The 13,461-nt window shown below is 35.9% G+C and overlaps 2 protein-coding genes across 3 annotated transcripts; one reads left to right on the top strand and one right to left on the bottom strand.

Annotated features, from left to right (window-relative positions):
• Positions 1-1,505: 1,505 nt before the first annotated feature.
• LOC102599170 (pre-mRNA-splicing factor SLU7-like) lies at positions 1,506-7,885 on the bottom strand. The gene is made up of 10 exons (XM_006351613.2): positions 7,742-7,885; positions 7,501-7,664; positions 7,305-7,417; positions 6,549-6,962; positions 6,303-6,438; positions 5,911-6,210; positions 3,474-3,690; positions 2,481-2,584; positions 2,057-2,125; positions 1,506-1,961 (listed from the first exon to the last, which is right to left on the bottom strand). Exons 1-10 carry the CDS (start codon positions 7,755-7,757, stop codon positions 1,884-1,886), a joined length of 1,611 nt encoding a protein of 536 aa, XP_006351675.1. The 5' UTR covers positions 7,758-7,885; the 3' UTR covers positions 1,506-1,883.
• A 1,393-nt stretch (positions 7,886-9,278) lies between these two features.
• Positions 9,279-13,207, top strand: LOC102599499 (chromatin modification-related protein MEAF6-like). 2 transcript variants are annotated; one of them, XM_015310586.1, is made up of 6 exons: positions 9,279-9,451; positions 9,545-9,639; positions 9,744-9,814; positions 11,412-11,481; positions 12,698-12,750; positions 12,872-13,207. In XM_015310586.1, the coding sequence occupies exons 1-6, from the start codon at positions 9,439-9,441 to the stop codon at positions 12,972-12,974; spliced, it is 405 nt and encodes a 134-aa protein (XP_015166072.1). In that variant the 5' UTR covers positions 9,279-9,438; the 3' UTR covers positions 12,975-13,207. The 2 variants fall into 2 exon arrangements, with proteins under 2 accessions (XP_015166072.1, XP_006351676.1); XM_006351614.2 differs by having other exon boundaries at positions 9,282-9,451; positions 9,714-9,814; positions 12,872-13,202.
• Positions 13,208-13,461: the final 254 nt, after the last annotated feature.

The following is a 13,461-nucleotide window of genomic DNA, read 5'->3' on the forward strand; positions in this document are numbered from 1 at the left end:
TCTTTTTGCACCAAACTGTAGCGTAAAATTTAAGCCAGTGAATATATATTATTGCACCAATTGACTATAACTACTAATCAACTACTAGTGCTATTTATATATCTTAGTATCTCAGCCTTTGTTATATTTCTCCCCTTATTCATAACTGAATTTGTATTGCTTCATATTCAATCACCATGTATTGCTTAAACTTGCGGAGAGTACTCCTTCCAACTCGAAAAATGTGGAAGTTTTTTTCCACCAAGTTACAAATCAATTTCCACAAAGTACTCAATAGATCCAAAGTCATTAAGAAACCCAAGAATCCAAATCCTTTATGCATCAAGAAACTAGCCCCGTCCCCTGTCTTTCGAGTTCAATTCAAAACTAAACGTTCAAACAATAAGTTCAAATACAAGTCGAAATTCAGACCTACTCTTAAATTTCAAAAGAAATCAGCACCGGTATATATAGATCAACTTTTCATTGAGAATATATCTGATTCTGTGGTGAAGAACAACTTTGGCCAAACTAGTATGATCACGACAAAGAAGAAGGAGCATAAACAAGTTTGCATAACGGAAACAGAACAAGATGAGATAATCCATGAAGGGGAAAGCAGCAGTAGTAGTAGTGTCACTAATGATGAGCTGTGGGAATCATTGACATTGGCATCTCCACAATTGCATTGTATTAATGAAAGAGCAGAGGAGTTCATAGCTAAATTTCGTGCAGACATGCTGCGTCAAGAGAATATGTTGATCCAGCGTTTGTAGTATGGGTTTTTTTCTCTTTTGTAGTTTTTGTCAGCACTGAATAAAATTTGTCCACTATATATTAATCTAGTTTATTTTTATACATTTGAGTGCAGAGAAATTAAAGCGATCAATTGGGGTGATAGAATTAACCCATAAAAATATAACTCTGCTAACTCACTTAAATAATGTTTCTTGGCTTATTCTTTTTTATTTGTCCGGTTAAGTCTATTGAAAATTGGGTTAATTTATAGCTCAAAATGATCAATGAGAAATTTTATCAAAATATTTTCAAGAAAAGATTTTTAGGTACTCAAATTGGAATGGATAAGTCATGATCTCATTTTAAGCTCGGTTCATTTCAATTTTCAGATCTAAGTAACTTTTAAACAAGTCAATAACTTACTAATCTGCTCAAATTCAGCTCAACTTGCCCATTGACATCCGTAAACTCATCAGTAATCAAGAGCAAACAAAGAAATTAAATGGGGTACATCGCTTCCTTTAGTGATCACCAAATAAGCTAGAGATAAATGTAATATTTTTGTGTTGGAAATTTGGCGAGGTGGAGCCCCTTTCGATCTATGATACTCTCTTGAACGCAAGTGGAGGGAAAATATTACATACATCCTTCATTAAACATGAAGGATGAATTTATCATTGATCCACACATTTCACAATGTACATAACCAAACAAAAAAATAATTTCGATCGTTAAATGCAATAACAGAACTTTGATTCAATGAGCCAATGCAATAGTAGTCTCTCACATTCACAAAGTTGAAATGACACACACAAACGCAGAAAGAAGGCAAATATTTATACAAGAACCAGAGTAAAGACTTCAAACAAACAGGCTTTGCCTGTATTACAACCACAAACCGGTGAAATACAGCATATTACATGAACATAGATACTTCCCAATTCTTATTGTACATATGTTCTCAAGAGTATGTAGTGCAGTTGTATACAACTTAAAGGTACTAAATCATAGAAGAAAAAGATCTTCAAGCAACCCCAACAGAGAGACTCTTCATCGCGATACAATTTTCGACTAAGAAACTATCATACCCAATTTCACCTAAGAGTGGCACATGGTCCCAACTGATGTTTCCCCTTAGAGGTGAACAATTTGGCCACATCTAAAACTCAGTGAAGAAAGTCCTTCATTGGATCATCTTGGTGAACCCGCTTCATCCTATATGCCTCCATTTCTTCAGGTGTAACCTGTACAGGTAAATGTCGTTAGAAAGACCACGAAGAAGAAAGACAAAGAAGAAGACAACCACCAGCGGAAAGACAAACTGGAGACATAGATGTACCTCATCATTATATTTAACATTATATTTCCTCTTCCGTTCATCTTTCTCTTCACGTCTCTTCTCCTCTTCCTGTTCAAACAGTAAAATAAATTTGATCAGAACATCAGAAAAACAGAACCTATAGAGACAACTAAGAATCCACATAGCTGTCAAAAGATGGATCCAGTCAGGTTATCAGTCTTCCCAACCCCAACCTCTGGCAGTCCCCTATGAAATATCTCTCCCCACCTCCTCTAAGCATCTCTCTCCTTTTTTTTTTTGGTGGTGGTGGAATATCTACAAGCATCAGCCCCCAAAACTCTACCCTCACCAACTATACCCTCCTAAAAATAAATTACTTGAAGCAGGAAATACACTGACAAAATTCATATTAGCATGAAGTGCAAAAACGGTGGTAGCACCATGAATGGGTTTATAAGAGTACCTTCTTTATAGCTTCAGTGAGCCTTTTCGGGTCTAGTATCAGATCTTCCGGTACTTCAGTCCCCCAAGTAGCTAGCCTCTTCTCCTCAACGGGCACATGTGTATCTGGATCAAATATTGAGAAAAAGAAAAAAGATGTTATCAAATACTGAAGAAGACAGTTGCCAAAAATGTGCTTTGATATGGTCTTCAATGAAACAATCCTCTCAGCAGCTTTGCTGGCCAACTCTTACATTAAATAAGATGAAGTTTAAACTGACTGCTAATTCAAGCAGAAACCAAGGAGTTATCCACTAAAAATTCAAAGTTAAGTAGAGTAGTCTCGAAATGTAGATGTTATGTTTGTAACCACTAAAACCCTAGAGGTTATGCTAACCACTTCAACAGAAAGCTATAAAAGGTCCAAAGGTCCTTATGCATTATCCTGATCATGAATATGTTTACCGATAAACTGATCCATCATTTTTCTTCTAAATACAAAAAGGATCATTTTTCTTCTAAATCCAAGAAAGCCAATACCATTACCATCACCAACTCCAAGACATTCTAGTTCTATTCTCCTTATCTCTAGCATAGAACCTCATGTAATGGAGCTAGCAAATTCTCCTTTGTACTTACTATCTTCTGTACTCATTGCATTTTCTTGATGCACCTATAAAATCTCTTACTTCATTTTTTTCAAAAAAAGAAAAAGACAATTCTAGTTCTATAGGGCGTGCAAACAATGGAAATTACTTATTTGATCGGTAAAACAATGTCAGGTACTGACAAAACTACTAAAGCAAGAGTTGAAGTATAACTTCAACAGCATGTGCGGAAAACAATTACTTTCTAGTACTCAGCAGAAGGTTGTGAGCTTAAAAATTAGAAGGTCTCCTGTAAATTAGGAGAAATAGATACGATCTTAAAGCAAACTACAATGACTTATGACAGTAAGATTGTTATTGCAAGCAGTGTATGATAATTTCAAGACATGTCAGCAGTTTCAATATACCTTCAGCAGCTTCCTTACGAGCAATGTTGGCTTTCATAAGACCAGCAGAGGCTTCTGCTGCTTCAATTCCAGCAGCACCAGTACAATAGCTATTTCTGATTGTTTGTTTGCAGCACTTGTAACCCCATTGGTGATCTTTCCACCATGAACCCCAAACAGTGGTGTGGTTATTGATGTAAACATCCTCTTCGTATTTGCTTCTAGGAAGTGACATCTCCTGCAGATAGCAAGTTACTGAATTAGGCAATAGAAACAAACAAGTATGACAGGAAATATTTGACTGCACATTTCCCTTCCATCTATTCGAATACAAATCATTCTTCCTCATTTATGCACAAAAGAAAGCATAGAACTTGACGAATAGACTGTACAAGCTAAGAGCTCCAAACCCCCTTCCATAAGTAGGAACAACAAAATCATCTCTCTCAGACAATAAATGGCACATCAAAAAATATTGCCTTCAATAAATCCAAGTTAGTTGTTTATCCTTGTGTAAAAGGAAAATCGAGACCTTAAGGGGTCGTTTGGTGTGATGGATAAAGAAAAATAATCTCAGGATAAGTTTTTAGCACCCCTCAATTCTTTGTTTGGTTACAAAGTGTGGGAAAACTTATCCCAGTCATAGGATAAATAGTTATGACTGGGATAAGTTACCCCTACTTGTGGGTGGAACACTAATCACGGATAACTTATCCCGGGATAAAAATGTAAAATAATAGAAGTACCCCCCCTTAAACCATCTTTTATAAACAAACAACTTATTCTTAGAAATTATGCCATGCATATTTGACAAACCAAACAACCAATAAAAAATAATCTCAACATAATTAATCTCATCATAACTTGTCTTCAAACTAAACGACCCCTAACAGACTTAATTTTACCATTATGTTAGAAGTCAAAAACACCACTTCAGCCTACATGTTTTTTTGAATCTTGCTTGAAAACCTGTCTCTCTCTCTTGCTCTCGGTTCTTCGCCATTCCAGTCAGTGGTGGAGCTTAGTTATAGACCGTACAAGCTAAATTGATCAACAATCTAGTTTTAGAATCTTTCTTTTCCAGTATATGTATAAATCTTTATGCTATTCCTCTTTCATTCACTTCATTTCTAGTCTTTCCTTTCAATTCGAGTGTTACTTTCTGTTTCAAGGGGACTCTTCGTAGAGAAGAGACCAACATACACACCTTCAGAGGGCAGTGGTGATGATGGTCAGTGAATGAGTAAACTATGTCCAGTAGAGCAGCGTGGCGTAGAGAATCCATTCAGCCAACCCCAACTAGTTCAAAATTCAGGCGTCATTTTTGTTGTGATTTTTACAGACAACTGAAAGCAGCTTGAAAAAATTGATTTACCACTATATACATCAGGGGCAGCAGCAACTGGATAGATGTCTATTTAGGACAACAACATTTTGAAAGAGGTTAATTTTATATTCTTATGACATACTATTTTGATCCAGCCTTAGAATGATAGTAGTCCACTATTGTCACCAAAAATACATGTATAATCTACTCCGTCCATCCCAGAAAGATTGACGGGGTTCGACGAGGATCAAACAATCTAACTTTTGGTTCAAACTGGACATCAAAGAAAATATTGTAATTAATATGTTCAAAAACAACAGAAAAAAACTCTAATTACAATTTTAGATTTTATTAATATGTATATACATAATTAGAAATATTCGAAAAACCTCATTCAAAGAAGGGAAGTTTTGACTCCCCAATTAGTTACGCTGCCCTAGAAGGGGCAACGGGAGAATATTTTGTATTTTTCTTTCTTTCCGAATTCCAACTCCCTTAGGTAAAACATTAGTTTTTAGATGAACACATGTTCCTTTGTTTTTTAAGGATATGATATAGCATCAACAAAAGATCTTAAATTACAGTAGAGGAGTTAAAAGTATTAAAATTGCAATTCTATTTTGGATATATTGGCTAACTTCAAAGATGGAGATGCTTTATACTAGACATGAATCATGATATAGCCTGATCAATAAATAGAGACACTATTGCTTCACTGAAATAGATCCTCAAAAAGAATCACTATTCTATACAAATATCTTGAAGTAACTTATCCCCCCATAGAATTGCTCCAAGGGATGAGAAAGTACAGACAACTGTAACTTTAACCATCCATGACACCCAATTTAATATAAAACTATTACTATGCCTCAATCCCAAGCTAGTTAGGTTGGTTATATTACTAATCCAACACCAGCACAAACAAATATTTAGACAACATACTCAAGAAATTTTTATTTTCTTTTTTGAGACAAAGGTGTGCTACTTAGGCCATCTATTTAACAAATAATGATAAAAAAAACTGAAATATATCAACAGAAATTACCCCCCAACCACCCCAAGAAAAACAGAAAAACCAAAACTTGAATAGTACTTCAATCAATTTTAGGCAGCTATTAAGTAAACAGTTACCTGTCCCTTCACAATCCTACCAGCACGATCATATTCAACCTCTTTCTCACTTTGACCCAGTAGGAGTTCTCTTGGAAGTGTGTCATCACTAGCTGCATTGCCATACTTCTCCATGACATCATCCTTAGTTTGCACCTTCAATTTCTCCTTGTTAATCTTAAAATTTTTGTAGAGCAATTCTGCTTGGGATGGAGCTGCTTGCATATGAACATCATGACCCTTATCAAAAGCCTCCCAGGCATGAATATTAAGCTGCTTGAACTCCAATGCTTGACCACTAACTCTGTTTTGGTTATCTCCCTAAACAGAAAAACGATCAATGAGTTAATAAATATGCATATAACAAAAGATAGAGAGAGAATAAAATCTCATTTTTTATTAGGAGCACTTACAGCATAGAACTTTTCATTCGGGTCCATATCAGGAAGAGGATCTTCACGCATAGACCGTGTTTTGGGATCATAGTGTGCTGAATTTACATCAAGATTGAGAAGATATTTAGCTGTATCCTCCCGAATACGCAGGTTCCTGGTCATGACAGATGCATCAATAGAGCATAGCATTCAACCACAATATTGGAAAAATCCGAACAACCTAACCACCACAATGACCCAGAAAAGATATTAAGAAAAACTTACCTAACAGTCCCTGTGCTACCACCACCAGTGGTCCGCACACGCTTCTCAACTTTGGCAAAATCCATTTGCTTGCTTTCATCAACCTTCGCTTCGTCTACCTTCAAAGCATCCTCACAATCCTCATTGTCACTATCACCTCCTTCTTTGTCATCCTTGTTATTTTTTTCTTCCAACTTTTTAAGTTGTTGCTCCTTGAGGTATTTCCTTCTTGCTTCATCCCTTGCTTCATATCGTTCAATGACATGGGCATAAGAAGCAGCATCATAACCATTCCAACGATCCCTTTTACCATCGTAGTCCAGCTCAAACTGCTCTATCTTCTCATCAGGGGCAATGTGTTTCCCTGTCCATTTTGCTCCCAGTTTGCGTGGTCTTTCCATACATGACCTAGTGTCATGGGACATTGCTCCACAGCTGCACAAAAAACAAATGTACATTCATCTTTCGGGATCCCTTGGATAACCTTTATGAAAATGGCTAATCACTTGAACCAAGGCATCTAATGAAATTCTTATGGAACTTATAAGAAAATGGCTAATCACTTGAACCAAGACATTTAAGGAAGGCAGCAAGCATAAGTGTTCAAAATTTAAATTTCCAAAGTAAAATATCTTCATAGTTGGATTTCTTTTGAACTCCAATGCAAGCAAGATGAGCAACTAAGTGCCAATGAATGACAAAAGAAATTAAGCATAAGCCACAGACAGAAACACAAAAACTTAAAAACTCAAAGAAGCAAGGAAACACCACACGTACTTTTCACATGCACCCTTCCTATACTTGTCAGCTTGATATATCTTCGCACCTCTGTCATACCACGATTTTGTGTAATTCGGGTCTGATTTCCAGTTCCTTTGATGTTTCAAACTCTGCGAACACCCAAACAATTGAAAAAGGTCAAATTTTGCGCATGAAAACCATAAAACCCCAAAATAAAAGAGGAGATACGTACTGGTCTTTCTGCATTAAGGTACCAAGGAGCTGAAGACATATACTGAGGAATATGAGGATTAATCTCTTTTCCATCTTCGTCCAACTCAGCCGGAGCAAGACCAGCCTTTCTTGCTTCTTCCAATTCCAACTGTTTCCTATGATCCTCCCTAGATTTAAATGCCCCTGAAATTCCATACAATTATAAAATTACGAATGAATCGAACACAAAATTCCAAGCTAGGTATAAAATAAATGCATACCTGATGCAGTAGCCATAATTACTTCTGTAAACGAAAATTGAGAGGAAAAACGATTGGATTGACCAAACCCTAGAAATATAATACACTCCGGCCCGCAATTAGAATTCGAGTCGGAAATGGATTTATACTTTTGGACAGATGGCGGTTTTAACTCTACGGCTACCGTCTGGTTTTAGTTGGTGGAGCGGTGTGGACCGACCCGGTCCGTTTTGCTGGGCCTGTAGTTGAACGCCGAAATTGAAAAAAATGGTACTTTTTTTTTTGGATTAATAATGGCACCTACTTATATATATTATGATATAAAATCGATAATTTGATGTATTTCAATATATTTAGCATTTCGACTAATATAGTCGAAATGTTTAAATTTCTTTACATGTCTCTTATTTTACATAATAATCTAAGTAGTATAGTAGTCGTAAACATTTGATTACTATAGTAAGTATCTTGATCAATATTTGTCAACTACATAAAAATAATAGGAGGGTGTCGAAAAATACTTATTTGCTTACTACATTTTGAATACAACTTATGTTAGAAAAACACGATTTTTTAGTATACCTCTATCTCTTTTTTAATCTAACACTGTAAACTTTTCGCACTTTTTATTAAGGCATCTATGCTCATCTTCCTATTTCTCACATATTATTCATTACGGAAACTGCTTTCATCTTGTTCCTAATCTTGTCTCTTTTGATATGCTTGTACATCCATATTTTCACTTTTGCTTTTGTTTTCATCTTCTGGCCAATACTCTACTCATAAATATCGGTGGTATAAAATCATTCTATAGAACTTATCGCTAAGTTACAATAACACATTCTCATCACATAGGATATTATATATACGATTCTTCATTTCATGCACACTGCTTCAATACAATGTATAACCTCATCATCAACCTTTGTTGGATTGTTCATATTTGAAGTTCCCTTGTTTTGAAATTACATGTGTATCAATCGTCACTTTCGTATCCGCCTCAAGCAATGTGTCACTGAAGTTGTACTCTATGTGCTCAATTTTGGTTATGCTCAATCTGAAACCTTTGTACTTTAAGTTATATCTCCAAACCTCTCGTTTATCATTAATTCTAGCACGTGTCTCATCAATTAATATTATGTCATCTACAAATAACATACACAATGATACTCCCCTTACATGTATCATGTCAAAATCGTCCATCACCGAGACAAATAAAAGCTAGACAAATAGCTAATCTGTGATGTAACCCCATCTTAACTAGAAAATATTTCGAGTCTGCTTTCGTTGTTCTAACTCGAATCTTGACTCCATTACACATGTCTTTAATCGCTCTAATATTAGCTACATATAAACCTCTCAATTCCAAACATCTCCATAAAACCTTCCTTAATAGTACTTTGTTGTATGCTTTCCTAACTCGATGAGCACCATATGGTCCCAAAATAACTAACCCTAACATTTCGTTAAAGAAAGAAGTCAATATTCCCAACAATGTAATATATATTTTTTAAAAGTATTTTATTTCAAGGCTAAACACCAAAAAAAATACTTATATTTTATTTTATAGGAAAAAAAATTACTCATCTGAACGGCCGAAACGTCAACGTCGAGAAAAGAAAACTCCTTTTTGTCCCAAGATCGGAAGGGTTCAGAAGCTGCCAGCGTTGCTATCAGAAACCTATATAAACAGTTCTTCATCTCGCGCAAAAATTTCAATGGAAGCCGAAGGTAAACCCTCGGTTCAACCCTCTTAGTTTTCTTTCTTCCTAATTTTTGCTTAACAAATATGTTCAACTATGTTTGTCACGTAATCCATTTTAGGGCAACGAACATCCTCCAATCCCTCGGCAGTGCTCGCTGCTCTCTTGTCAAAAAGAGCTAAACTTCACGAAGATCTCCGAAACCTCGAAAAACAGGTCACAAATTTCTGGGGTTTGTGTTTTACGTTTAGTTTCAACATTGATTCCATGAAATTCTAACTGAATTGCAGGTTTATGACATGGAGACTATTTACCTACAGGATCCTAGCCAATGTGGAAATGTACTAAAAGGGTTTGAAGGATTTTTATCTTCCTCCAAGAGCACCAGCTTGTAAGTTTTAAATGAAACCTAGGATGGATGTGATATTGCAATGAATTGCGTTTGAATAGAGCAGAATGGTGAATGCATGCATAGAATTTATTTACCTGACACTAACTAATTTGGAATTAAGCTTAGTTGTTTCATATGACCTTGTTTTTTGGGGATAAAGCAATTCATATAATTGTATATTGTTGATGACTTGGTTTAGAGAAATGGATATAGGTCTTGATGTACTCTAGTGCTTCTTGAGTGGATTGCTTTCCTAGTGTGGTATATTTGGAGGTAAGGATTTCAAAGAGAAATGGAGAGAGTGGAGACTAATAATCATGCTGATTTAGCATTTATGATGATACAGGCCTGTTCTCTCTCCACTTTCTATTCCTTTCATGTCCTTCTTAAGAAGTAAGAAAAGCCTTTACTGTCTAGAGAATAGTGTAGTCCCATAATTTGCTGTAGTTGATGTAAGTAATTATACCGCAATTTATTATGATGATACTATGGACAAGTAAATTTGTGTTCACAAATTACAAGTGGTCAAGTTACTTGCACATTGATGGAAGGAGTATAATAGGAAAGACTAAAAGCATAGGGTTAGTATGGGACAAGATTTTGATAGCCAATGTTCTGTGATGGATGTGGACAAGAAGGTAGAATACATCCAAATTACTTTTGGCATTTTGCTTTTGCTTTGTAAAATGTAATTGTGTATATTCATGCAAAGGCCGTAAAAGTTCATCAATGATGTAAATGAGCTAGCTTCGTGTCATTGTCTCACCTTGTGAGACTCCTTTTTGAAAGGCTTAGTTCTGCTGTCCTTCTCTGTCTTTTCTCCTTTGTTTTTCGGAGAAGGTGCATGGAAGAATATTAATCATGTTGTCAGTGTGTGAATAACAACAGTTGCAATTCATTTTCACCACGGAGCTAAATTCTACAAGATGAGAGTACTGAAAAACTTTTTAGACATTGGTATAAACCCAATGTTATTGACATTTTAGTTGGGCTGATTGTGCTGAATAGATCCACGTGATTAAGCGTTTCAGTTGTTGGTAAAATTTGTATAATTCCTGTACCCAAGAGGATTGACTAGTAGTTGAAGGGAGGCTCCAGGTTTGAATTGCAGCTATAACACTTAGTGTGAGCCCATTTCCTCCTGTTTGGTTGGCAGGAATGCTTTGCAATACATGCTTGTGGGTTGGACAGTTTGTCCAGTGGATTAGTCGAAATGCATTCAAGTTGAAATGGACACCACTGATATAAGGATCCTTCCCTGCATCCTATTTTTGTTATTTACTTTGACTCACATAACTATTACGAGAAGAGTTGGAGAAGTGAGTTGTTTAGTGGTTGTTGGAGATTTGGAGGAACTTGCAGACTACACATTTACTAAACATCTATTTGATGTTGGAAATGCTATTGAAACTGCCGTTCCTAAGAGATAGAAGAGTATCATCATTAGTTTATTCCATTAATCGTCTGGTAATATAATGATGATTTTAAAAATCTACTGAATCACTGTCTTTAGGTTTCAATTTTCCGACCTAAACTTAAGGTTCACCTATATGTTTCTTTATTGAAATTAGCCTTTTTCTTTTTAATTATTTTGCAGCTTGAAACGGTCCAGGAAGTTTCAACCTGAAGATAGGCTCTTTTCTTTATCGTCTGTCACCTCACCGGCAGTATGTATTTTTCTGTATTTCTCAGCAAGGGGAAACGATTGAATGCTGTTGATGGATGTATATCTTATGATCTTATACACTGGGAATCATATCAGAGTTTCTGTGCATGGCATGCAAATTTAGTTTGTCTCTTTAAGTTTATGTCTGTCATTTTGCAAGATCATATGCTCTGTTCCCTGTTGTACAATGGTGCCCTTTGTTTCTTGTTAAGATTTATACTGGACATAGTACAATAGCTAATAGATTATAATCCATTTACTGCCCTGTTTCCATCTTTTAAATGTCTAGAGATTGTGAGGCAAGTTAGGGCGCCCCATATGAATGTCAAGAAGATTTATTAAAGCTGACTAAAGCTAAAAATTCTTGATAGGGGGGCAACAATAGCAAGGTGTTCATTTGGTCATCACTCGTCTTTGACCACCTTCTTGGTTTATAGTCCTGTTTTAAGATAGAGATCTTAGCCCATTCTGTTGAATTACAATGCAAAATTCTCCCTTTAGAACCCTGTAAAAGGATAGGAAAGAAGAGAGAGCATAAAATAAATGGAAAAAGGAAGGAATGTAATAGAGAAGGTATCAATTTCCAAATGAATCACCAGAGAAGTAGATTAAAGGGAACAAGTCCCATTTGAGTGGGTAAGCGGTGGTTAAGGTGTAAAGGCAGTTTGAGCTTGTTTTTGGTTGAAAAAGACTGGGTTAAATATAAGTAGAGTGGAAAAGAAAGAGATAGGGCTCTACCAACTACCAAGCAACGTCCTAGAAGCTCCCATCCGTATTAGAATCCCCCACCTTTTGAGTGTTCTCAAAGCTTTGCCAATAACATTGAGCACTAAAAAAAATGATATTTACGGTAATTTTGCTTGGAAATAGCTCAGGTTGCATTCGGAAGATGTTGTGACATAGTTGCTGGTTCTCATGTATGTTATTGCCTTTCATCTATCCTTAAATTACAATGTGCTGAAACCTCGCGTTGAAACTTAAATTGCACTTTCTGGAATCTCTCCTTGTAACCCCTTGATTGTCTCCATCCAAAAGAGACCATAAGTAAAAAAGATAATTGAGCAACTCCTCCCCATGGTCTATCATGTTCCCATCTGCTTCAGAGTTGGACGATGGTCGTGGAATGACACCTTAATGCATATTTCATCCAACATGAAGTTGTGATGCTAATTACATATTTCAAAGAACATGAAAGTAGCATTTTTGCACATTTTCAGGCTGAGGAACAAGCTCTTGGTCGGGATGGTGGAGGGATATCTGCCAATGTTCAGTAAGTAGTGAATATTATCCTAAACTACTTTCGTTGGAGGAGTAAAATAGATAGTTTCGCAACTTTTTCTCTTATAAGTTCTAATACAATAGACTACCCTGTTTTTTGGCTGTTTCTCCAGAGGTAGACAAAGGAAGGGCAGGGGAGGTCCAAGAGATGCAAAGAGAATGAGGCATTCAAGTGAACCAGACTATGACTATGAAGATGATCCAGATCTAATGTAATTTGGACTCTGGTGAAACGGTAGGTTGGTCGATTTGGAATGATGACATTGGTCAATTTTGACATGTACAAATATATTTGGCGGCCTAGAATTGTATTTCTTTAGTATTGGCGGACATCAGATTAAAAAGATATTGTATCCCAGTGAATATTTTTCTCTGTTGCTATTATATATAGTAGTAGTAAATGTTTTTGACCACAGCATGAAATGAACGTTTTGTTTTTCCTTTTTGAGTATCAACATGACACTTCAGACTTGGTTTAAATCTCCTGCGTTCTCTCTGGGACCAAAATTGCACAGAAAATATATTGTTCTTCCAGATACATCTATAATATGTGCAAAACACAATGCAGTATAAATTTTTAATCGTATCAATGGCTGTGTATAGAACACTAGTAAGTAGTAAATCATGAATGATATTCTTCCAAGTGGACCGTAAGTCTCTTCGACATTAGGCTTTTCTTCTCTTGAAAACTTGCAGTTTTTCA

The sequence above is a fragment of the Solanum tuberosum genome, unplaced genomic scaffold (assembly GCF_000226075.1).
Source record: "Solanum tuberosum cultivar DM 1-3 516 R44 unplaced genomic scaffold, SolTub_3.0 scf00130, whole genome shotgun sequence".
Taxonomy (NCBI): domain Eukaryota; kingdom Viridiplantae; phylum Streptophyta; class Magnoliopsida; order Solanales; family Solanaceae; genus Solanum; species Solanum tuberosum.